The sequence below is a fragment of the Hippocampus bargibanti genome, linkage group LG22 (assembly GCF_051943395.1).
Source record: "Hippocampus bargibanti isolate YZ-2025 linkage group LG22, ASM5194339v1, whole genome shotgun sequence".
Taxonomy (NCBI): Eukaryota; Metazoa; Chordata; class Actinopteri; order Syngnathiformes; family Syngnathidae; genus Hippocampus; species Hippocampus bargibanti.
Genome location: NC_142755.1, coordinates 3038724 through 3061924, shown reverse-complemented (window position 1 = coordinate 3061924; position 23201 = coordinate 3038724). Strand labels below are relative to the sequence as shown.

The window sequence follows — 23201 nt, the reverse complement described above, 5'->3', positions numbered from 1 at the left end:
AACAATAAAAATAAGATACAAATAAAATACAAATAAAATAAGATAAAAATAAGTTAAAAATAAGATACAAATAAAATACAAGTAAAATAAAAATAAAAATATCCTCTCAAAAAGTCATGCCTAAAACCAGGTTGCCATTTTGCTTTGAAGGATTTCAAAAACGACCGACTGCTAGATTTTAAACCAAATAGACGATGCAAAAAAATGTCACAAATTGGGATTTTTATCATACCGTGTGGGTGGAGCACACCAGCAGACTTTGAAGGGTCACCATAAAAACTCAAATAAATCAGCTCCGCAAGGTCAGACCTGAAGCAAAGGGACTATTAATCACAAACATCTATTACGAATGCTTTGGTGAGACGAATTGGTTTTACAGAAATGGTTGTCGGGTTTGGGAATTCAAAACACGGCTCCTGCCATCCCATACAAAGGTCAAATAGAGTTGGGATCCACGCCTTGGCTCATTAACAGTCTTTCTTGTGATTTATGGATCGTCCATTGGGCCCTGGAGGACATCGTCAATACTTAAAGGGGGGTAAAAAAAATCAGCCTGCATCCTTAAAGGCTATTATGACAAAGCACGTGAACGAACATGATCTCATGTATAAAATAACCCCAAGGCGTCCAGTCAGGGGTTTTAATCAGCAGTTGCCTACAAAACCGCTTCCGGTATTGTCACCCCCTTTTTCAGTGGTGAATAGACGCTTTGTTTCTAATAAAAAGATGCTTATCGGAGTTTATTATGTTTTTTTTCTCAATTCAGAGTCGCGTGGAACTTTGCTGCCATCTAGCGGACGATTTTGGAAAAGCCTCGTTTATTGTATGCTTAGTATGTGTCATCTGTCAATAAGATTCCACCACGGCGCCATTTGTTTTAAGCACATCTGGAGTATTTGTTGTATGTGACTGTTGTACTTATTTATAAACGAAACTGTCAAGACCAGCCATTGTTTTACGAGGGGAGGCTTAGTAAGCGGATATTCAAAGGCGAACACGGAGACGAGGAAACACGCTTGTCATCTATGGTGCCTTCCAAAGATAAAGTCAGCCGCTAAAAATACAATTTGGCCTGTTAGTGTGGGATTTAGCGCCACCTACTGGTCGCAGGGGTGTCAAAGTTATGTTTTTTGCCACGGGCCACATTTTAGTTAATAATAATAATAATAATAATAATAATAATAATAATAATAATAATAATAATAACACATTTCATTTAGAAGCGCCTTTCAAAACTCTTAAAGGGAAGCCATTAAAATGTTTAATCCCATGTTACATATAGAGCGTATGACAAATTAATAAATACGTAGTTAGCAAATTTGAAGTAAAAAATAAAGACCGTTATTGTGATTTCCATGGGATAATTAGAATTTTTGGTTTGGAATTCAGCAAGCATGATGGAATTTTACAAGTTTAATTTACTTTCGCGGGCTGAAGAAAATGATATGGCGGGCCAGATTTGGCCCCCGGGCCTTAACTTTGACACCTGTACCCTAAACCAATGAGAATATTTTTAAAAAGTGAATTGCGCCTTACTAGTGTATTGCTATTGTGACAAAATAGCAAAAAAATGGTCATCCCCTAGGCAGGTTACACATAAAATATAATGAACTATATTTCAAATGACAAAAAAAAGTATTTATTTCCCTTTTAACTGGCCAATGAACAATACAAACCTGTGCCAAGTTGAAATTTGTGATTCGTTTAAATAATGTCCATCAGTCATTCCTAATTTTTCCACCTCGGGACTTCAATCTTGGGAGTTATCCTCACTGAGCAGCACCGCCGGTGTCAAACATCTTCTTGCGGCCCTCCATACCCGACATGGCTTCCACGTTCTTACGCCAGTCGCCCACTTCGCTCGTGAGGACCTGGAAGGAGAAGAAGTTGAATTGTCATGTGATTACAGGCAGGTAGGTGTGGTGGGACATACCTTGTCCTGTTTGACATCTTCCTTCTTGACCGATTTGAGGTTGGCGCGGAGGTCCATGGAGCCTTTGTGCTTGGAGCCCAGGAGGGCTCTCATCATCTCGTCGGCGGACACCCTCACCTTCCTTAGGGCGGGTTTTTTGAACTTGCCCCCCAAGTCCTGAACCTTCAGTTTCAGCTCACGAATCTACACGGCAGTCATTGTTGGTGTAATGTCATCCCGTGGCCACCGGAGGGCACTAATACGCGTTTTTAAATGTTTTGTTAAATAACATTAAACGGGACAAACATAAAATATAGATATTTACCAAATATAAAATCTATAAATATTAACATAATCCAAATATAGCTATACCTTTTAGTTAAACGATACTGTAATTTTATCGTAATTCATCATGTTTAAACGCCGAGTCGTCGGTTTGTGTGACCCTAATTAGTTTTCTGCCACTATACGTCAGTATTATTTCACTAAACAATTCGTGGAGTTATGCCGGTTTTATTAATTGTAAATTAATAAAATTAGATACCCAGTGTGGAAAATAAAATTAAACTCACGTCGATGTTGTGCTTGTTGACTTTGTTTTCACAGTCGTATCTTTCCTCATCCACCACATCCACCTTGGAGTGTAGCTGCTTGCACAGATTCTGAGGAGGCGAGACAAATTTCAAGACGGTTCTTTTTATATATATTTTTTAACTATATTTTTAATGGCCATGTGACGTACTTGCAGCTCGTCCATAGACAACCCGGAAAGCTGCAGTGGAGGCAACTTTTCCTCCAGGTAACGCACTTTCTCTTCCTCTCGCTCCAACCTCTCGTTCTCCAGATCCTCACAGGCTCTCGTCAGGAGGAGCATCTGATTGGACGGAAGGGAACGTCAATCAAAATGTATACAATGTCGTCGGATAGTAAAGTTTTTACCTTTAAGGACAGCTTCCGGGAAGCCGTGATCTTCGATTTCGGCTGGAAAATAAAAAACATCTCTTACAAACAATGTAAATCATGAAAGATAAGTCAAAGTAAATTCTGTAAATGTATTATTTTTTTTTTTATAAATGCACAAATTACACATTAAACGAAATCTAACTTTTATTTTTATTTGTGTACCTTTAGATGATCAAGACAAGATGGTGTTTAAAAAACATCAACAATTACACAAAATAATAATACAAAATTAATGTAATAGTCATGTTTCAACTTTAAAAAAGTTACATTTCATAACCTTGGAACCTTTTATTTCCTCCAAATTAATAGAATGCACCCAGGTAAACGCATGACAACATTTAGTGATTTTCTGTCACTTTTACATGCTACTATTTTGCTAACTAGCACATCTAAAAGCAGCCCGTGTCATATATGGTGAAACCACACATGCTCAACTGCAAATCGACCGGCATGTGAAAAGATAAAAAGTTGTATTAATAGACAGAACACTTATGTGGATGCCGATAACAACAGAGAAGGGGCGGTGGGAGTATGGTGGCCTTTTAGGGTACAGGGCAGATTATCATGAACCGGTAATTTGACGTATATCCAAAACAAGGACGTCATGTCCCCTTTTTGCTGACATGGAGAATTAGGGGTGCGTGAATACTCACCTTATCCCACTTGGCATTGATCGCTGTTCTGCTCTGCATCTAAAAATAAATAAATACATACATAAATAAATGCATGAACAAATGAATAAATAAAATAATAAATTAAATAATAAATAAATGAATAAATACAGGTGCTTGTAAATTAAATATATTATTATTATTATTATTATTATTATTATTATTATTATAAATAAATGAACAAAAGAATAAATAAATGAATAAATAAAGGCGCTTGTAAATTAAATGTATTATTATTATTAATATTATTATTATTATTATTAGTAGTAGTAGTAGTAGTAGTAGTAGTAGTAAATAAATAAATAATTAAATACATAAATAAATGAACAAAAGAATAAATAAAAGAATAAATAAATAAATAAATGCACGAACAAATGAATACATAAAATAAAAAATACATAAAAAATACATACAAGAATAAATAAATAAATAAATACATAAATAAATAAATAAATAAATACATACATACATACATACATACATACATACATACATACATACATACATACATACATACATACATACATACATACATACATACATACATACATACATACATACACACATACATACATATATGGGGGAGGTAAGGATAAGGCAACCATCATTAGTTTGATTTGAAAATAGACTTGTAAAGTAATCTTAAATAAATTTAAGTGAACTCAAATATATTGACTTCCCGCACATTGAATTTGGTATTAGCATGTTTCATATTGTCTCATCATCCTTTTATTTTCTATACTTAGCTTTAGTTAAGCCAAATTCGCAAAATATTAACTCCCCGTCCTAAAATGGAGTACTTACATTGACCAAGGTTGCCTCTGAAATGCTCTCGGAGTTGAACAGTGAACCCCCCTCAAACAATGTGTGCCTTTATATCAGCCAGCGGACGATGAGATAAAGCGTCTGGTCCAGGAAGAATGTGCTGGCACGCGCCCAGGCCTGACATCTGACCTGCACGGACACTGCCGTCACAGTGGGGAAGAAAACGGAAGAATAAATCATGATGAACCTCAGCTACTACAACACATGCTGTGTTGACACATTTTTGGCTCTTGTTTATGCAAAAATAGTGGGGGAAAATAAAGAGTGGCAGATCAGCAAAATACAGGAAGGATCATCATCTGTCTGTCCATCCTTCCATCCATCCATCCTGGGTGTTCTGTCATTGCTCTTCAGTGATCCTCAGCAGGTGGACGCGCTATTCCTGATGCAACCCAACTCCGCACATGCACTCACAAAAAGAGCAGATGATGTCACAACTTTCTTGTCATTGTCTCCCATTGTTTTATTTTATCAAGCTCGTTTTAATGGCCACAAATTGATTTAAAAAATTAATACACTTTAAAAACATCAAATCATTGAATAAACAATGTTTATCTGTATGTGTGTTTTTAATGGATTCTTTTAAAATATGAAGAAAAAAACTTGGTTTAAAATGACTTGTTTTAAATATCAAGATGGAATAGCAATCGCCAGTTCAGAAAATAGCAGCTTTATTCACGTGTCAATACTCAAATTGGCCAGCAGAGGGAAGCAGAGAGTCATATTTAAACTGCCATGGTGTTCGTCAAGTTAGCAACAACGAAACCGGAAGTTAAACTACATATTTCCACAATGTAGTAATGTCTTCGGTTTTCTATTTTACCGTGTGTATGACATCTTAGAACGCATTTTCACATTTCTGTATACTTAGTACTAGTAAGACTCTTCTAGTAAGACTAAGCACCCCTCTCAAACCAACAATACAGTAAGTACTATTATTATTATTATTATTATTATTATTATTATTATTATTATTATTATTATTATTATTTGAGTTGTTAATTTAGCAGTTTTTAGCTTTTGTGTGCTTAAAGGACTTTGAAGTTCTGTTTGTGATGTAATATAGGGAAAGAGATGATCATTTAGATATATATACCGTGACTGGAAAATAAAGCATTTGAAGTTCTGTTTGTGGTGTAATGTAAGAAAAGAGATGCCCATTTCACGGTAAGATCAGAGCATTGTCATCAAACTGTGAGTATAGTTTTTGCTTTTTTGAATGTTGCTGTGCCGATTACGGCACACACACATGCGTGTAATGTTGCTTGTTCTGTAGCCACAAAGGGACATATGTCTTCTTGTGTCCGGTTCCAAGCCTGGATAAATACAGAGGGTTGTGTCAGGTGGGGCATCCGACATAAAAGCTTCGTAAAAAAAACAACTTAAAACAGGCCATTAAACTGAAAGCCTACAGGCGAGTTATTCCACTATTTAAAAACTGTTGAGCACTTCCGCATGCTCTTAATCACGTTAAATGCACTAAAAACCACGCTAATACAGTATCAGACGTCGTCAAACAGGATAAAGCGTTTTTAAAACAAGTGTTATTGAATTATTCAAAAAAACCATGCCTTTTTTTACACACGATAATGCAACATTGTGGCATCTCTTCAAATAAATGATTATTTCCCCGTAAATGTCTACGACGTGCTCGCACTTCCACTGTTGTGCCTCTCAATTGTGAATTCCCGTCGAGGGTACAAGTGTGCAGGTGTGTCCCAATTCGGTGAAGTGCTGTCAATCAATCCAAACAAATGTTGCAAAAGAAAATGCATCAAGCAGACATTTTTTTGGATTGATAAATTGCAGTTTTATATGTTGTGGTTTTTAATAATTTATGTAGCAGGCAACAGTTGATGCACGGTGGTCATAAAAAGGAAGAAAAAATAAGTTTCTGTCGTTTTATAAGCCGCTATTGCCATTATTTTCAAATCTATATCGCCACGAATGCCCGGTCTTTTATTTTGAATTGCAACCACCACTTCCGGTCTGGCAGTGCACCTGGTCTGTCAGTGCACCTCCCTTGCAAAAAAAAAAGGGGTCCGCACTCGAGTGGGGGAGCTTCAATGTAGTCGCACCCGCGAAGCCCCCACAAAAGGCCTTTGACGAACCGGGGGAGGGGGGCGACTGGGTAAGCAGCGCCAGTTTTGGGGTCGAGGATTTTGGGTTAGGGGGTTAGGGGGGTAGGACACCCGCAAGCGGTCTTGTCTTGCAACGATGGCGAAACAGGCAAATCCCGCATTTCCTTCGCGAGCGACGCGCTTCTCAATTTGAGCAGAACGGCCATCAAATCAAAACCGGTCCGGCAAGGCAAACGGCGAAGCGCCCGACCCGGTCCGACCCGACCCGTCTGTCAGTCACACTCCGCCCCGCGTGTGTTCGGCATGAGGCGGAGGCTCCCTTTCAGCTTTCCGCTGGTTATAATCGTCTGACAGGCGGCGTGGGGAGACTGACAAAGCCGGGGAGGATGTTGATGCGGTGGTGCTACCGGGCCAAGCTGTCTGCGTGGGCCGCCTTGTGCGTCCTGGTGCTGGGTTGGTACTACGTGTTCCCCGTGTACCGGATGCCAAGGGACAAGGACATCGTGGAAGAGGTACTGAGACAGCAGGGCCACGTGTGGAAGAAGAATCAGACCGGCATCGACCTTTACAGGTATGCGCGAGCACGCACGCGCGTACACACATTCATTTTTCATCAATCGGGATTGTCGTTATTTACAATGTGTAAAATTTGGCAGGGGTGATTGTTCCTTTTTTTATTGTCCCCAAAAATATTGCTTTTTAACTCATTCCCGAATAAATTCGTGAATGAATTGAAAATATGACTGAAAGGCACCATTCCCGAATTTGTTCGGGTTGTGTTTTTTTCTCGTTTGGATCCCGATAAAGCACTGGCTGATCAGATATTTTACTTTTTACTCAGAATCCTACTTTAAGTCTGAAATGAGGCAAACCAATGTGAATAAAAATGTTCAATTCAATCAAAAAGCAATCAAATCAACCAATTTTGCTTGCAATTATTTTATAAATGCATTTTTCTTTTGCAAAATGATCCGATATTAGATTTTTTTTTCTGAACTCATTCATTGCCATTCACAAATGTATTCGGCAATTGAAAATATGACGTAGAGCGCCATTTCCAAATGTGTTCGTTTTTTTTCTTGCTTCGGTGCCGATAAAGTGTTGGTCAGACCTCTGGTCATGTTTTTCCCTTCCACAAGGGGTCAGCATTTCCCTTTTTTCCATGTTAGCGCTTTGTTCCAGCTTCATCTGTTTTTTTTTAAGGACTATATAAACCAATATGTATGTCCTGCATTGTATTTTGTCCAAACGCCCCCATTTCAAGCTCATATAACTCCAGACCCATGTAATTTAGGAATTAACTCGTTTTTATCTGGTGAAAGAAGAGAGTCTAAGGTTTCTTACGCTGCATTGAATGTTTATATAGTCCTAAAAAGTAATATTCTGTGGGTCCTGGAATTCGAGTGACAATAATAATAATAATATTTTTTTAAACAAATAATAAAAACACATTTTTTTCACGCGTCTGGCAGTGAATGAGTTAATTTGAATATCACAACGTACAATTCGTTTGGTTGACATAAATTGTCATTGTCACTTAGTAGCAGAAACATTGCATCAACATAAATCTGACTCAATGTTTTATGCTGCTTTCAATTGTAAATGTCTTTTTTAAACATCCATTTTTGAGTGACGGACATTTTGTTTTGGATTATTTATCCCAATTAAAACCCAAATATTTTTTGGGGCCGTTAAATTTCATAGCGCACGTGGTTTACATCTCTCTTCAGGAAGTTGCTGAGCGATTGCTGCGACCCGAAACATCTGTTTGCGTTGACTAAGGAGAACTCGCCCTTGGGCAAGGTGCTGTGGTACGATGGCGAGTTCTACCATTCGCATACCGTCAACAATGAAACCCACTCGTTGTTTGTGCAGGTGAGTTTGTGTAATTTTTTTTTGCTTGTTGTGGATCTATAATATGTTTTTTTTTCCAAATCAAATTAGGCTTCCTTGTTTTTTGGGGTGTTTTGGGTTCCTTCTAATCCTTCAGATAATGACCAAGGCCTCAAAGCGTCGCTTTAATATTCCGCTTGAGGGGAAGCCAAGTGTGGGGGGATGAGATGAATATCTGACCCTAATTTGCAGGCGCTAGCTGTGCATACACATTCATGAAGTGGGTGAGGGGGTGAATAGTGGAAAAAAAGGTATAATAGAAGCAGAGTGGGCTATGCTAATGCTTCGAGAGGTAAACGTGGGGGGTCGGGGGGATGTTAGAAGGATGAGGATGGAAATTATACGAAAGCATAGCAGTATTTTAAGATGAAACGACACTGTTTTCCATTTATGTTGCAGCGCTTCACTTTCGTTATGGCAGGGAGTGTAAAACTAGCATGTTTTTATGTTAATTATTTATTGTTATTTATTTTATTTTCATAAACTGGCATAGGATTTTTAGGTTAAAAAAATATAGTTAGGAATATGGCTAATGTCGTGACAAAATGCAAAAAACATGCTTAAGATTTTTAGCGAGCATGCTATTTTTGTAGCATTCCCAAATTATAAAAAACACTGCCCCCAATTGTGTCGGGGTGTCAATTGCAAGGAATTATAGCAATTCTCCACATATTATTTTCCATTTATTTTACAGCACTTCATTGTAGTCATGGCAAGGAGTGTGAAAACTAGCATGTTTTTATTTTATTTATTTATGTTAATTTTATTTTCATAATCTGAAATATTCACATTGGCGTTATGTGTTTGTAGAATTTTGAGGTAAAAAATATATAGTGAGGAATAAGGCTAATAATGTCACGAAATGTGGAAAATGTGCTAAGGATTTCAGCGAGCATGCTATTTTTGTAGCATTCCCATATTGGATTGGATTGGATTGGATTTGCCTTTATTAGTCTCACAGTGGAGAAATTTACATTTCACAGCAGCAAAGTGATGAAAGGAATGAAAGTATTGTAAACAAAAAAACACATGCTGCCCCCCATTGTTTTGGGGTGTCAATTGCAAGGAATTATAGCCATTCTCCACATACTATTTTCCATTTATTTTGCAGCACTTCATTTTCGCCATGGCATGGAGTTTTTATGTTATTTTTTTTTATTTTTTCATAATCCGGCATGTTCACGTTAGCATTATGTGTTGTTTGTAGAATTTTTAGTTTAAAAAAATATTTATAGCAAGGAATAAGGCTAATAATGTCACAAAATGTGGAAAACATGCTAAGGATTATAGCTAGCATGCTATTTTTGTAGCATTCCCATATTGTAAACATGAAAAACACATCGTGCCCCCCATTGTTTTGGTGTGCCAATTGCAAGGAATTATTCCACATTACAAAAAAGCTCTGAGGAATGTTTCCAGAGGAATAAAACACCTAATTTGCATAGCCCCCCACCCTGGTATTCGGTTGCGCATTTTTTTTTTTTGCATTAGCGCGTGACTTTGCGCCGTACGTCTATTTTTAGTGCTTCATTTTACAGGCCTGTTTAGCTACTTTGGATGCACACTCAGACTGTCGTTTATTTTTTTTCCCCCTTCAAGAGCTGCAATTTAATGCTCACCGCACAGATTACCTTCCATTCCAAGTGGTCTAATTGCGCTAAAACGAGATGCTAAGCTAGTTGCACGGCCTGAGTTTTTTTTTCTAATTTGGCTGTGTTTTTTAGACTATATTCAAAACAGTGTGTACATACTTGGCTGCCGCGAGTGTTTTATGAGGATGTCATGTCCTAAACATTCCATGTAAATGAACACATGCACATTTAAACAGGCCGTACGAGGAAGAAATACAGGTGTGTGTTTGTGTATCTGTCACTTTGTGTTTAACTCCAAAACACACCAATGCACTTCTGACCTAATTGTTTTGTACACATTTTTACGTGAGTGTTGGATCACGAGCTCATATAACTCCAGACCCATATAATTTAGGAATTAACCCACCCCTATTTCAAGCTCATATAACTCCAGACCCATATAATTTAGGAATTAACTATTTTTTTTGCTAATGAAAGAAGAACACCTAAGGTTTTTAACGCTGCATTGAATGTTTATGTCGTCTTAAAACTGAATATTCTGCGGCTCCTGTAATTTGAGTGACAATGACAAAAACCCTGGCACTGGATTGGACACATTTTTGCACATTGTCTGGCACTGAATGAGTGAAATAAAATTAAATACTATGACTACATTTGAATCCAATTAATCTCAATTAAAATTTAACTATAAAGTTAGCATTCAAATCCATGCTGATTATATTTCAATATGTCAATCACATATTTGATTTATTATTTTTATTATTTTTCCTCTACACTCCCGCAGTCCAACCCTCTGCCCCTCCCCCTGAAGAAATGCGCAGTGGTGGGCAACGGCGGAATCCTGCGGCACAGCCAGTGCGGTCGCGACATTGACCGGGCCGACTTTGTCATGAGGTGACGACTCCCGCCGCCAAACCGTCGGAGAAACTCCGGTTGGACTCGCTGCTCTCGTTATTAGACCGAAACGAAAATGGCGACGGTTATTTTCCAAATTAAATGATGAGATCTTCGTGATAAGACTTAAACATACCAATGAGATCATGCTTAGTACTCACACCAGTTTCGAGTCGTAAACTCCCATGCTTTCAAATTTAGCCCAAAAAAACAAACCTGGCCAAACAAGACATGCGAGTACGACCTAACGACTCGCCCAAAACCAGTCTCGGCGGTTGTTTAGTTGTCATACATACGAATGTTGATGTCATGCAACATAAGGGATCGTAGGTTAATTATCATGATTATTTATTATTATTTTTTGGTTGACGCAGGTGTAACCTCCCACCGCTCTCGAAGGAATATGTGGATGACGTTGGCACCAAAACGCACCTCGTCACGGCTAACCCGAGCATCATTGAGAAGAGGTGAGCGCGCACGCGACTAAATACTACTACTACTACTAAGAATAGTCAACAAATAGTTTGTGATCAAAGTGTTTATCATGTTAAATCTAAAAGGGAAGACAAGCTAGCTATCTATTAGCTATCTAGGTAGCTATTTATCAGCTGGCTTTCTATCTATTTGAGTTACTTCCGGGTTGAGTGAATGCTGACGTGTGTGGCAGCCGCTGGTCACCCATAGAAAAACTTCTCCTGTGACTTTAAAGTGACCTTGAGAGTTTTCAAAGGTGCTTAGAAATTAGATGTATTATTATTGTTTAAATTGAAGTGTACACACATAGACAGGAGCATGGGAAACACGCACATGACTAAATATTACTACTACTACTACTACCACTGCTACTACAGCTGCTACTACTGCTACTACTACTACTAGTAAAAATAGTCAACAAATAGTTTGTTGACCGTAAAATTGTAACCCAATTGATTCATTCACCTAATGAATCCCCCCCCCCCCTCAGATTCCAGAACCTGTTGTGGTCCCGCAAGTCCTTCGTGGACAGCATGAAAGCATACGGGACCAGTTTCGTTTACATGCCGGCGTTCTCCATGCGTCCCAGCACCGACCCGTCGCTACGTGCTACCTACGCCCTCGCTGACACTTCGTCCGACCTCACCATGCTCTTCGCCAACCCCGCCTTCCTTCGCAACGTGGGCCAATTCTGGAAATCGCGTGGCGTCCACGCCCGCCGGCTCTCCACCGGGCTATTCATCGTCAGCTTGGCGCTGGGACTGTGCGACGAGGTTAGCGTTTACGGGTTCTGGCCCTTCCCCTCGGATCTCGCACAGCAACCCATTAGCCACCATTACTATGACGACATGCAGCCCTACCACTGGTTCCACGCTATGTCTGAAGAATTCGTGCAACTGTGGGACTTGCACAAAAGCGGGACTCTGCGAGTTAATCTGGGACGCTGCGATTAAGTTGATGCGCTCCCAGAACTGAATATTCATGCGACTAGCGATGGATGGGGTATTTATAGTCAATCTTACTCGAATTTGATATTTTTATTCCTCCCTGGCATCACGAAGACTTTTGGAGAGATTTTTGCGCCCTTATTTAAGATCCTACACGCGCATTGCACTATCCCATGTATGAGAATTAGCTTTGTATTCACCAGTAAAACAACGTAGGGTCCAACCAGTTCATCAGCCGACTGATTTAATCAAGCGATATTTGCTTTAGTAAACAAAGTAGTCCACCATTCCTTCTATCGGGGGAAAATAAAAGATAATCTCAGCAGATTTCTCACTCTGATGTAAAGTTAAACACTAAAATCATGTCATTAATGATCTTAAATTAGCATTAGCATTATGGGACCAAAAAAAAGGTTATCAGTCATTACCATTTTTTTTGATTAATTGGCTAAATAATCGGAATTTTACTCTGCCAAATATCGGAATCAGAAAAAAAACCTACGACTCATTACTTGTTGCTCTTTTTCCCCACCAATGCGTAACATTCCTCTTCATTTTTTTAAACGATTATGAAATTTTGCACACTGTGAAAAATGTTTTCACTAGTATCTGCAAACTAGTAGCTTGGACAGTAGTACAACTACTTACTTCCTAGCCAGTGCGCTAGTTAGGTCTCAAATAAATGTCCCGACGCCTCTCCCTGCGGAACCGTATGAGTATTGAGCATGTCGACCTCGCAGTTTAAGGGTTCAGCCCCCCCCCCCCACCCCCACCCCGTAGGGTGTTTTTAACCACCCACATGCTAAAAGCGTGCATGCTCGGTCCATTGAAGATGTGAAATTGTCCATAGGTACGATTGAGAGGGCTTGTTTGCTACATACAACCTAGCCGGTATGCTAATGATGCTAATAAGGAGAAGCAGGAGAAAATGTCCATGTATTTTTATTTTCTTTTGTCTCAATGCCACATGAAATAGGCGTTTTGGAAGCCGTTAGTCAACAAAAAAAGGGAACTACTGTTGCTGTAATTTTTTTTGTGCTCAGGAGCCAAGAGGAAGCATCAGTACCACGCACACGATGACTTTTTTTTTCACCACAAGCACAACGTTCCTAATTGCTAAGTGTAGGTTTCACGCTCATTTGGTGCGCGGTTGTTTTTGTATTAAAAATGTGATTTTGCGCACGTGCACAAGGGCCAAAAAAAATAGTACCGGAGCAGCTAGAGGAACAAAGTGCACCAAAGTGGACTACTGACTTGATGTTGTTTTGTACAAGAATGTGCCATTTTCTCTTTTTTCATGATTTTTGTTTTTGTTTTGGGGGTCAAGATGACGGTTGAGTGCCTTTAAAAAAATCTGGGCGCTGTTGATCAGCCTGATGACATGATCTCTGTTAACTTATTGAACAAAATTGTGTAAAAGTACATGCTGGTGGATGACATGTGATTCATGAAACATTATTATTATTATTATTATTATTTTATAAATGTGCTCATTCCATCCTATTTGTTACTGCGAGGCGGTTGGGGGAGTGAAATGTGATGTGATTTACCGCTACAGATTTAGATTAAAGCTTCATTTTGTAGTTTACGCCTGCCACTGACTGCTAATGTCCTATCGCTCATATAATCCGGCATATCGAAAAAAAATGTCAACTTCCTTTCAGCTCGTCAGTACGACACTAATATTCATCACCCTCTGCAAGCCTTAAAGAACACATGAGTGAGCGCTGACGGGAGCAGGAGCAATGCTAGTTGACGGAAGCACTAACCTTGTAAAGAGGCCCGTGAGACATTCAAATGCATCCGTTTTCCCAAACGTCATCTGATTACCAACAACCCCCATCTGCCCCCCCCCCCCCCATGGGCCAATTACTGTGTTATTTTACAAAGGGGGGAGAGGAAACACAGAAGGGATATTAGCAAGTAGGGGAATGTTGTTCGCGCATTTGTACAGATGTATATCATCATATTGCATTGAAATGGAATCAGTATATTTTCTCAACAGATTAAATGTAACATTTTGTTCACACAGGGTGAGGTCACATGCTCCCATATGAGGAAAAATAAGACAGAGAGGTCTTGTATCCGAGTGACTGTGCCATCCCTCCCTACCCTGCTGCTCCCCTCTCAGCAAATTCATAATTTACCACACAGTGAGGAGGGGCTCGAGGGGCCGCCGGAATGCCTATTGGGTGCTTTCCAAAAAAGGAGCTTAACGTAGAGGGTTGGTTTGTAAGGCAGCAATCTCAATGGTAGTTTCTTACATCTTTTGTGCTGTTATTTGGCACCAAAGGTGAACAGAACCCTTGTTCTCTGGGTTTTTGAACTAACCTTTGAATGTTAACCCGATAAGAAAACTTTGGAGTGTTGCATTGATTTGACCTGGTCAATTTGTCACTAATTGATTGGTGAGTACAGTCATGTGTTGCACAGATGCGGAATTTGATTATTCATGTCACAAAGTACAGCCATGTGATGTTGAAAATAGCCCTAAAAGCACTTTTGAAGCTGGTTTAACTTTGCGACATGAAATTCGGTCGTCATAATTATCGTGAGGGGGGCCATTGAAAAGTCTCCAGAAACAAATTGGTAAAATATACAGGAAGTCTGCCATTTTGGTTTGAAGTTTGGATTTTACAGGGGTTTTGGTGGCGATGAGTGGACGTGACAAGTGAGTGGACACACCCGGGGGGGAAAAAAAGTCCAAGAAACCCTAGCATGCAGAATTTGAATTATTCCTACTTACCGATCATCATACCAAAGAAAACCGCATCCGTCTTTGTGTGGGTGTTTGCAGGTTGCAGCGATGCTTGCAGTAAGCGCCAGGTCTCCTTCAAGATATTTATAGAGCTCATTAGACATATCCTGCTCGAGTTAGGGTCACGGCACAATGGCGTGTTTCAAAACCCAGACACATAAACACACACAAATGTACACACAGACAGCAGATAGTTGTGTTCACTTAAGATCCCAGACGAGAATGTATAACAGCATTCCAATTCAGTCTGAATCAAAATCAGTCAGAATCTGAATCAGAGTCAAAGTCAGAATCAGAGAGTCAGAAACAGAATTAGTCAGTTAAGATCCCAGACAAGAATGTGTAACAGCATTCCAATTCAGTCAGAATCAGAATCAGAGTCAGTCAGAAACAGTCAGAATCATAGTCGGTTAAGATCCCAGACAATAGCATTCCAATTCAATCAGAATCAGGGTCAGTCATAATCAGAGTCAGTCAGAAACAGAATCATAGCCAGAGTCAAAGTCAGAATCAATCAGAGTAAATATCAGAGTCAGAATTAATCAGTGTCAGAATCACAGTCAGATTCAGAGTCAAAATCAGAGCCAGAATCAATCAAGAGTCAAAATCAGATTCAGAATCAGTCAGAATCTTTATTGGCAGAGTGTGTTGAACACAAGGGGAATTTGCTGCTCTTGTTGCTAGGGAGAGTTCGGGGAGCCGCCACAAACAGCAGAGAGGACACAGAATCCACAGAAGGAATTCAACTCTGTACATGCGGAAATGAGATCATCAAATATCTTTCGAGGTCAAGCATCACGTGACAGGGTCCCACGGAGGCTCACAATAATTTTATCTCGACATAAAGCAACGCAGTAATCCATTGTGGGTTACTGCGAACTTGCAAGTGGCAGACTGAGTGGTGTCTTTTTGGGATGATGCCCTTGGGCCTAGTGCCATTTTTCTCTCTCTGGCTGCCTCCCTCAACCTTAGCGAGCCGCCGCACTGCAGAGGAAACTTGAACTGTGCCCAGCTAGCGTCATTAACTCGCCGGTTGCACTCAAACTACACGTTTACACATTAAGTGTTAGTTTTCGTTCCCTAAGGGGACATCATTAAAAGTCTATTGATTGCAGTGTGGCTACTTAATCACAGCGCAGTCATCCTCAATGAATCATATTTATTGACACCAAGAGCTCACACGTGGTTGAAATACCGTTAAGTTATCAAAGGATTGTTCTCAGACCATCTTTACTTTTGCTTCCTCATCCTGCGACCTGCCTTAAAAAGGAGAACAAAGACAACACACATCCAGAGGACACATGGGGGAAGGAAAGTGGACTTTGCAGGGAATTTGGAGGTCCAGCAATAGCTGTTTTTTGCCCCCTTGTGTCACACATTCTCGCCTTTAAAAAAAAAAATGGCCTCCTTTTATGAGACGACACTGACATCTAGTGGCCAATAAGAGAAGTACAGAACAAAGCTCTGGATGTAGATATTGACAGAATACAACTTATGGAGTAACAAATTTACATAACAAAAACATTACTTTTTTTTTTTTCAATTTAGTGGACCTGTAGTAATATCACACCACACTTGCAGCTGATTGATTCAGACGTAGCAGTGCACTACTGAAGGCCTAAGAGTGCAATGCACGGCCCGCCACTGAATTTATCCAATATCTGAACTCAACTCAACTGTATTTATATCGGAAAACGCTACTGAAGGCCGAAGGCAGTTGCTAAGATACATAATTGAGATTTACCCAAACATTTTAGTTACAGCCTACCTACTGTGTATAGTACAGAGCTAAATGAATAAAGCATCGAGTAATATCTCACTACTGTTTCATCAGGTTTTACTGAGCCTTACACAGGTAACATTTTGTCAAATGTAGACCATCATCAATTCGCCAAAAAAGTTAATTTAATTTAAGTGACCCTAATGAGGAATAAGCGGTACGGAAAATGAGATGAGATGAGACTTCAAGTTGACCGCAGAGATTCATGTGGGTATTATTGGATTCGTTGTAAGAAAGTGTGACGTTACTCCGTTCCACAAGGAGGCAGCAACGCCTTAAAGGCGACTGAAGCGATGCATGATGGGTAAATGCTTTGAATAAAACAATGTACGCCATTTTCACAGTCGACGTTCTATTTACGCGTACATGTCGCGTTGGACCGTCTGCTTAAATACCCGATTTTTGCCACTGCAAGGCTCATATTTTTTCGAATTTTAACAAGAGCCGCACAATTTTTGAAATGTATATCGCGGCAATGGATGTGACAAATTCGAAACACATGGACACAGTGCGGCTAACCTTGAATCCCGGAACCAAGCTACGGTGGACTAAACTTCATGTGGCCGCAGAGGAGGACGAAGGATGTCAACGCAGCGTCGCCGGTGTCAAGTCCACCGGTACCAGGAAGCGACAGGGACGGGACCGTCGTCGAAAGTTGACCAATGGCCCTTATAAAACGGAGACGAGAGAGGAGCGACGAGTTGGATCGTGCAGTCGACGACTTCACCCGGGAGCAATGGCGCCGGAGAACACGACGCAGTACTTGATAGAGGAGCGTGAAAGCAACATGGCGACGAGTAGTAAAAACGTCAAGAACGACCCCCCTTCGTCCGGTACTTCGTCTCTTCTTTACGGCGAATGCCTTTCACCCAGCAGTGTGTACACAGCGTTGGATTCTGATGATTATGACAATTGTCTTGCTTTCCAACATAAGGATTTTGAGGAAATGTTTGGCCCGTGTTGGTAACACCCAGGACGGAAATGACGAAACAGCAACTTCCCCCCTCCTCTCGGAAAAGGTGTGAATACTGAATTTACGCCTTTTTTGGGGGACCGAATCAAACAAAAGCCATGCTGCAATGTCAAATGTCATTTGTCGCACGATTCATGGGGTGTATTTTTCTCGCAGTGAGCGCCCAGTAAGGGAGTGCTATTGCCCCCCAGAAAAAGCCTCCCGGCCCCCTCGACGAGGTGAGCGGAGCTAAAGGCACCCGAGCTGGCGGTGTGGCCACTGCTTGAAAAGTCAGGTAACCAAGCAGCAAAGAAGGGCAGGTATTGTTGCACTGCTTTGTCCTTCAATGGTGCCATGCAACCTGTCACTGTGAGCGTTTTCCAGGTCAGCCCTGCCTGTCTGCCCACCCGGGACCGCAGGCTCTGCTGCAGGAGACCCAGGAGCTCCTGAAAGGTGACTTTAATACAAAGACATAATTTGTGTCTGAGCTCGATTATGAGAGTCGCGGATCGGTTACGGATCAAGTTTATTGTACAGTATAATGCGCGTTGCGTGAAAGCAATGTTGATCAAGATTTATCATGAGTGTGCAGTTTGTTCAAAATAAAAGCACATGATTCTTACTAAAACCTGTTCTGTTTTGACTTGTTATATGATGCCAAAATAATGGCAATACAGTAATATGCAGCAGACCAAGAAGCAGGTAAGGTGTTGGATCCTCATAGTTCCAGTACATATGCATCTGTGATGTAACTGAAAGGCATCAAAATGATTCAGTCTGCTGTATATTGCACAGATGATTTTAGTTTCACAACTACAGAAGCTGAGCTGGTGTGAGTTTCCCCCCTGCTATCAACAAACACAAAATGACGAATATAAGATCACTAGACAGTTGCTCAATCTTAAACCACTTTTTCCTGCATACGCTTTCATGTTTGAAGCAGTGGATCAAAGATGTGTTGACAATGCACACGTCTGCTTCAAGCTATTTTTCAACAAACTAGCTTCCATTGGCAACAAAAGCTTGTCAATAACAAAAGAAGCAAGGATCTTGAGGAATTACCTCCCGGTCTGGGATGTAGAATACTATCATAAAGCAAAAGCTCCAAAAGTGGAGAATTGATAAGATTAAATTTGTGGATTTATTACAAAAACATGAAAGAATTATGTAATTTCTGTAGTTTAAAACTTCAGTGAATCTCACATGAAGGCAAATGTATCCTTTAATCCATTGTTAAAACTATTTTTACTCTGCTAATCCATTTATGAAATGTTAAACCGTAGACCGTGACAGCCTGAAAGAATTAACCAGCAACCAAAAGGTCAAAGGTCGAATTTCCCACATTGAGTACAATACTTGAATATAGTCGTGATAATCGAACAGTACAGTAGCAAGGGATCACTATTGAATATGTAGCTCCTTTTTATAATTTTCTACAACCATTTATGACTAATTCCAATGTAATTTTAATTTGAAGGCCCCTTTAGTACACCAAATTACCACATGGTGGCAGTGTAGTCTCACAATAGAGCATCCACCTCTCACGTGACTCTCAAACGTGAATTCCACGGATGCTGCATAACAACATTCCTCCCATCCTTAATTGGCCGTATGCAGCTTCTCAGAATTTTAAACCTGAAGCTTCACCCAATTGCGTGCATGGGCGTTTAAACACTTGGACAGGACCGCCAGTGCAGGATTAATGAACATTCCCGTAAAATTGCCACGCCATCCATCAATTTGCGATTGCTCCGAGCCCAGGTGTCGCGTTTATCCTGTTACTAACTATAGTTTACTCGCCATGCATAGATCAATTAGTTGAATAGTCACCATGGCAGCCACCCTTCATCTAATTCCAGTGCCCGAGAAACACAATGCACCTCACGTCCTTGACACAGTTAAAGATACACCACTTTTTATTGTCAAACCTCCCTGTCCATGTCTCTGCAGAGGCCAAAATAGAGTGTAGGGGAAGTGGGGGTGAGGACGGAAATAGATATGGTACAAGCGTCCCTCCCTCGCACCCTTCTTGACTAATGAGCCGGGACGACAGGACGGGTCAACTCCCTGAGAGGTAACAGCCTCTTCTTCTCCTTGTCCCCCCACCCCCCCAGAAATAAGCTTTCTCAGAACACAAATAGTACATCGCATACTATTAATGCAAATGTTCAGAAATATAAATCAGCAGCACTATGGAGAAGTTAATTATCTTTGTGTAGAGCTAATCTGTGTCAACCTCAATGAGTTGGAGAGATTACCGTAATCCCTCGTTTATCACTGTCAATGCGGACCGGGACCACTCGCGATAGATGAAAAACAGCGATGTGGCGAATCTTACATGTATTGGTAAATTTACATGTGTTTGCGTCCCAAAAAATATTTATAAAGCCACATTTAGTTTAACACAGTACAGCACATGCATAAAGAAGCACAGTAAATGGTTGTGGTACAGTACAAAACTAATGCAATAAAGTAAACAGTCCATTATCAACATATAGTATATACAGTGTAATATTACGCTAATTGCATTTAATTTTTTTGCCCGCTAACGAGCAATCACGTGTTCTTTGTGCATTTTCTGTAGATGGCTGTGACATGAGCGCCTCGCCAGCATCGGCGGCCATCTTTGACGAGTCTCCGACGATGTGTGGCTCAGGTGCGCAAGTTACGGTACCCTTGTTAAACCATTCTGACTTTTGATCTCGACCTTGTACCCTCTCGGCCTCTAATAAGGCCGAGATGCCATCTGAGGTCATTGTCAAAAAAAAATGTCAGCGCAGGATATCAACAATGCCACCGTTCTGCTGAAAAAAGAACCCAAGATCCAAAACGCTTCTGACTGTATCCTTATTTCCCCCCTAAACAATTCCAATCTAACCTAAATTTAACCATGGATATGCTAGTGTTGTTTTGAAGTGCTTTCTGGAATATTTTACATTCAAAATGGCGCTTTGAAAGACACCAAGCAGCAGTTAATGACACCCTGTCCTGGTTTGATTCAACAGCTTTAGGGCAGCGATTCTATTTTGCTTGGATGTAATGAAAATGAATAAATTGTTTAAAAAAAACAGAAAGCTTCGGGGGCCTTTGCTGTCACCCATAATATGATTTCTCCTTTTTCCATTAACAGGCATTTGGCCTCAAAAGCTCTGAACCAATCTTAGTTTAAAAACAAAGTCCCCAGTAACGAGTGACAAAGCAGATCGATACGGCGTTGAGCGCCAAGGACAATACGAGCGTGAACCCCCTCCGCCACCACCAATCCAACACCTGCCACTCGACACGAGGCCTGTCAACTATTTGTCACCCTATCGCGATACAAGTCACACGCTGTCCTGTCCTCACGCCTGTATTCCGTTTGTGCGCATGGCAATGTGAGCTCAGCATGTCGACTTTCACTGTTAGCATGCTAGAAAGTATGTTACTTTTCTGTGTGGAGTAATATGATTACAGTTGCTCATCTTCAAGATGAAAGTCCAGCCACTGTTTTGAGTTTGGGTCAGCCAAAGAAGATTTTTAGATGGGATGCACATTGGATTGGATTGAATTAGCCTTTATTAGTCTCGCAGTGAAGAAATTTACATTTCACAGCAACAAAGTGATGAAAGTAAGAGGAAAGGAAAGGAAGAAGTAGAAAAACAAAACACTCTTGCTGCGCCATCTTGGAAGTGAAAACAACAACAAAAAACTACTGTAAATATAAGACACGCAGTCATTCAATCTTAAGCACTTTTCTTTGTTGTATGAAGCAGTTCTGGATGAAAGAGGAGAGGATCAAAGCGTCCTTTTCACCAGCGGATCAGGGACGTCATGGTGAAATGTGCACGTCTGCTACAAGCTAAATGTTGAAAGCAAATGGTACCAATATCCCTCCCAATCAAAAACAGTGCTGGCATATTTGTCCTGTCGAAAGTGCTATCGAAAAAAGCGCTATTGACATTCGAACATTTGACCAATACCCCCGCCCCCAAACGTTTAGCGTCTCTGTTTCTATACTTGGCTAGTATTTTGTTGAAAAAGACACAATTTTATTGACCAAATTTAACACAAATTGCGAATCAAACCTCTAAAGATGGAGGACACTGATTTGCTGTGGCGACCCCTTGAAGGGAAAAGCCGAAAGGAAAAGAAGAAGAAATCCGTATTAGCATGGGTCATTGCCCCACCTTGCAATCCCATTTCGAACCACTAGAAGGCAATCTAGAAAACATCGAGTTCTTTGTACATTCCGATTTATGAGACGTTTTCAAAATAGAAGCTTATCTTCTAAACTATGGACAGCACTCCGATATATAGGACAATGGTGGTGCAATCGATTATCCCATCGCTGCCTCACTGGGCCCCAGAAGTGAAAGGTTAAAAAAAAGGGGAAAAAAAGAGAATTTTTGCTAAATTCTCACCAGTGAAGCATGACTCACTGTCTCACCGCCTGGAGATAGAAAAAGAAATGGCAAAGTGACAGCACAGAGAAGAAGAAAAACAATTCTCATCATGCTCTGCGGGAAAAAAATGGCACTGCGCAGGGGGGAGGCGGCCATCTTACCTCTTCGCCATCTAGTTTTTAGAAGTGATTTTTTTTTGGGAGCCACGGGGAGGATGGCCGTGGGAGGCTGGCCGAGGCCGAGGGAATGAGCTGTCTGAGGGAGGCAGGTTGACGCGGCGTGGGCGGGTGATGACACAGATGGGAGAGGAGGGCATCCAAGGGATGGCGAAACAACGCGGCGACGCGCCGCTAAGACAGCGAGTGGCCGAGAGCACTCTGACAATAGCGATTGAAGCGCCGCGGGGAGGAAGTGTGAGCCTCTGAAAATGGAAAATATTAACCAAAAAAATCACAGTAAAAAGTTGCTAGGGTCGTTTTGTGCCATGAATGTTGGTTCGTGATGCTAGCTTGGGCCGCGCTTGGGATGCTAGCTTGATCTGCATGGCTACTTTTTGCCACTACGTGGCAACAGTGAGCAACATAAATTATTTTTATTTTTCATAATTATTTTTGTAAAGGTTTTACAGCATTATCAACTAATTCACTGTCAGACGGTGTGCAAATGTGTCCACTCTGTGCCAGGGTTTTTGTCATAGTCACTCAAATTCCAGGAGTCATAGAATATTGAGTTTTAAGATGACATATGCATTCAATGCAGCCTAAGAAACCTTAGAAACTCATCTTTTATCAGAAAAAAAGTTACTTCCTAAGTTATATGGATCTGGAGTTATCTGAGCTTGAAATGGTGGTGGGTGTACAAAATCCAATACATATTTATTTATATAGCGCTTTAACAACAGCTGAAGCTGTAACAAAGCCCTAACATGGGCAAAAGGCAAATGCTGCCCCCTCGTGGAAGAGAAAAACATTGTCAGAGGTCTGACCAGCGCTATATCGGCAAGAAAAATCAACACCCGAACAAATTTGGGAATGGCGGTTCCACGACTGTCACAATTTGCAAGGTGGTGGTGGTGGT

At 40.6% G+C, this 23201-nt stretch overlaps 2 protein-coding genes and 1 long non-coding RNA gene across 4 annotated transcripts; 2 read left to right on the top strand and 1 right to left on the bottom strand.

Moving 5' to 3' along the window:
- Positions 1 to 1616: 1616 nt before the first annotated feature.
- LOC148881629 (troponin I, slow skeletal muscle-like) lies at positions 1617 to 17449 on the bottom strand. Its single transcript, XM_088988863.1, has 9 exons — positions 17310 to 17449; positions 14999 to 15083; positions 4351 to 4511; positions 3529 to 3567; positions 2852 to 2893; positions 2655 to 2786; positions 2485 to 2574; positions 1934 to 2116; positions 1617 to 1871 (listed from the first exon to the last, which is right to left on the bottom strand). Exons 4-9 carry the CDS (start codon positions 3565 to 3567, stop codon positions 1770 to 1772), a joined length of 588 nt encoding a protein of 195 aa, XP_088844989.1. The 5' UTR covers positions 4351 to 4511; positions 14999 to 15083; positions 17310 to 17449; the 3' UTR covers positions 1617 to 1769.
- Positions 6414 to 13840, top strand: st8sia1 (ST8 alpha-N-acetyl-neuraminide alpha-2,8-sialyltransferase 1). 2 transcript variants are annotated; one of them, XM_088988855.1, is made up of 6 exons: positions 6414 to 6502; positions 6807 to 7023; positions 8183 to 8327; positions 10722 to 10831; positions 11206 to 11298; positions 11796 to 13840. In XM_088988855.1, the coding sequence occupies exons 2-6, from the start codon at positions 6839 to 6841 to the stop codon at positions 12256 to 12258; spliced, it is 996 nt and encodes a 331-aa protein (XP_088844981.1). In that variant the 5' UTR covers positions 6414 to 6502; positions 6807 to 6838; the 3' UTR covers positions 12259 to 13840. The 2 variants fall into 2 exon arrangements, with proteins under 2 accessions (XP_088844981.1, XP_088844980.1); XM_088988854.1 differs by lacking the exon at positions 6414 to 6502 and having other exon boundaries at positions 6537 to 7023.
- A 35-nt stretch (positions 17450 to 17484) lies between the features above and the next one.
- LOC148881628 (uncharacterized) lies at positions 17485 to 18364 on the top strand. Its single transcript, XR_016113676.1, has 3 exons — positions 17485 to 17623; positions 17725 to 17809; positions 17920 to 18364. It is a non-coding gene; the product is annotated as an uncharacterized LOC148881628 (long non-coding RNA).
- The last annotated feature ends 4837 nt before the right edge of the window (positions 18365 to 23201 follow it).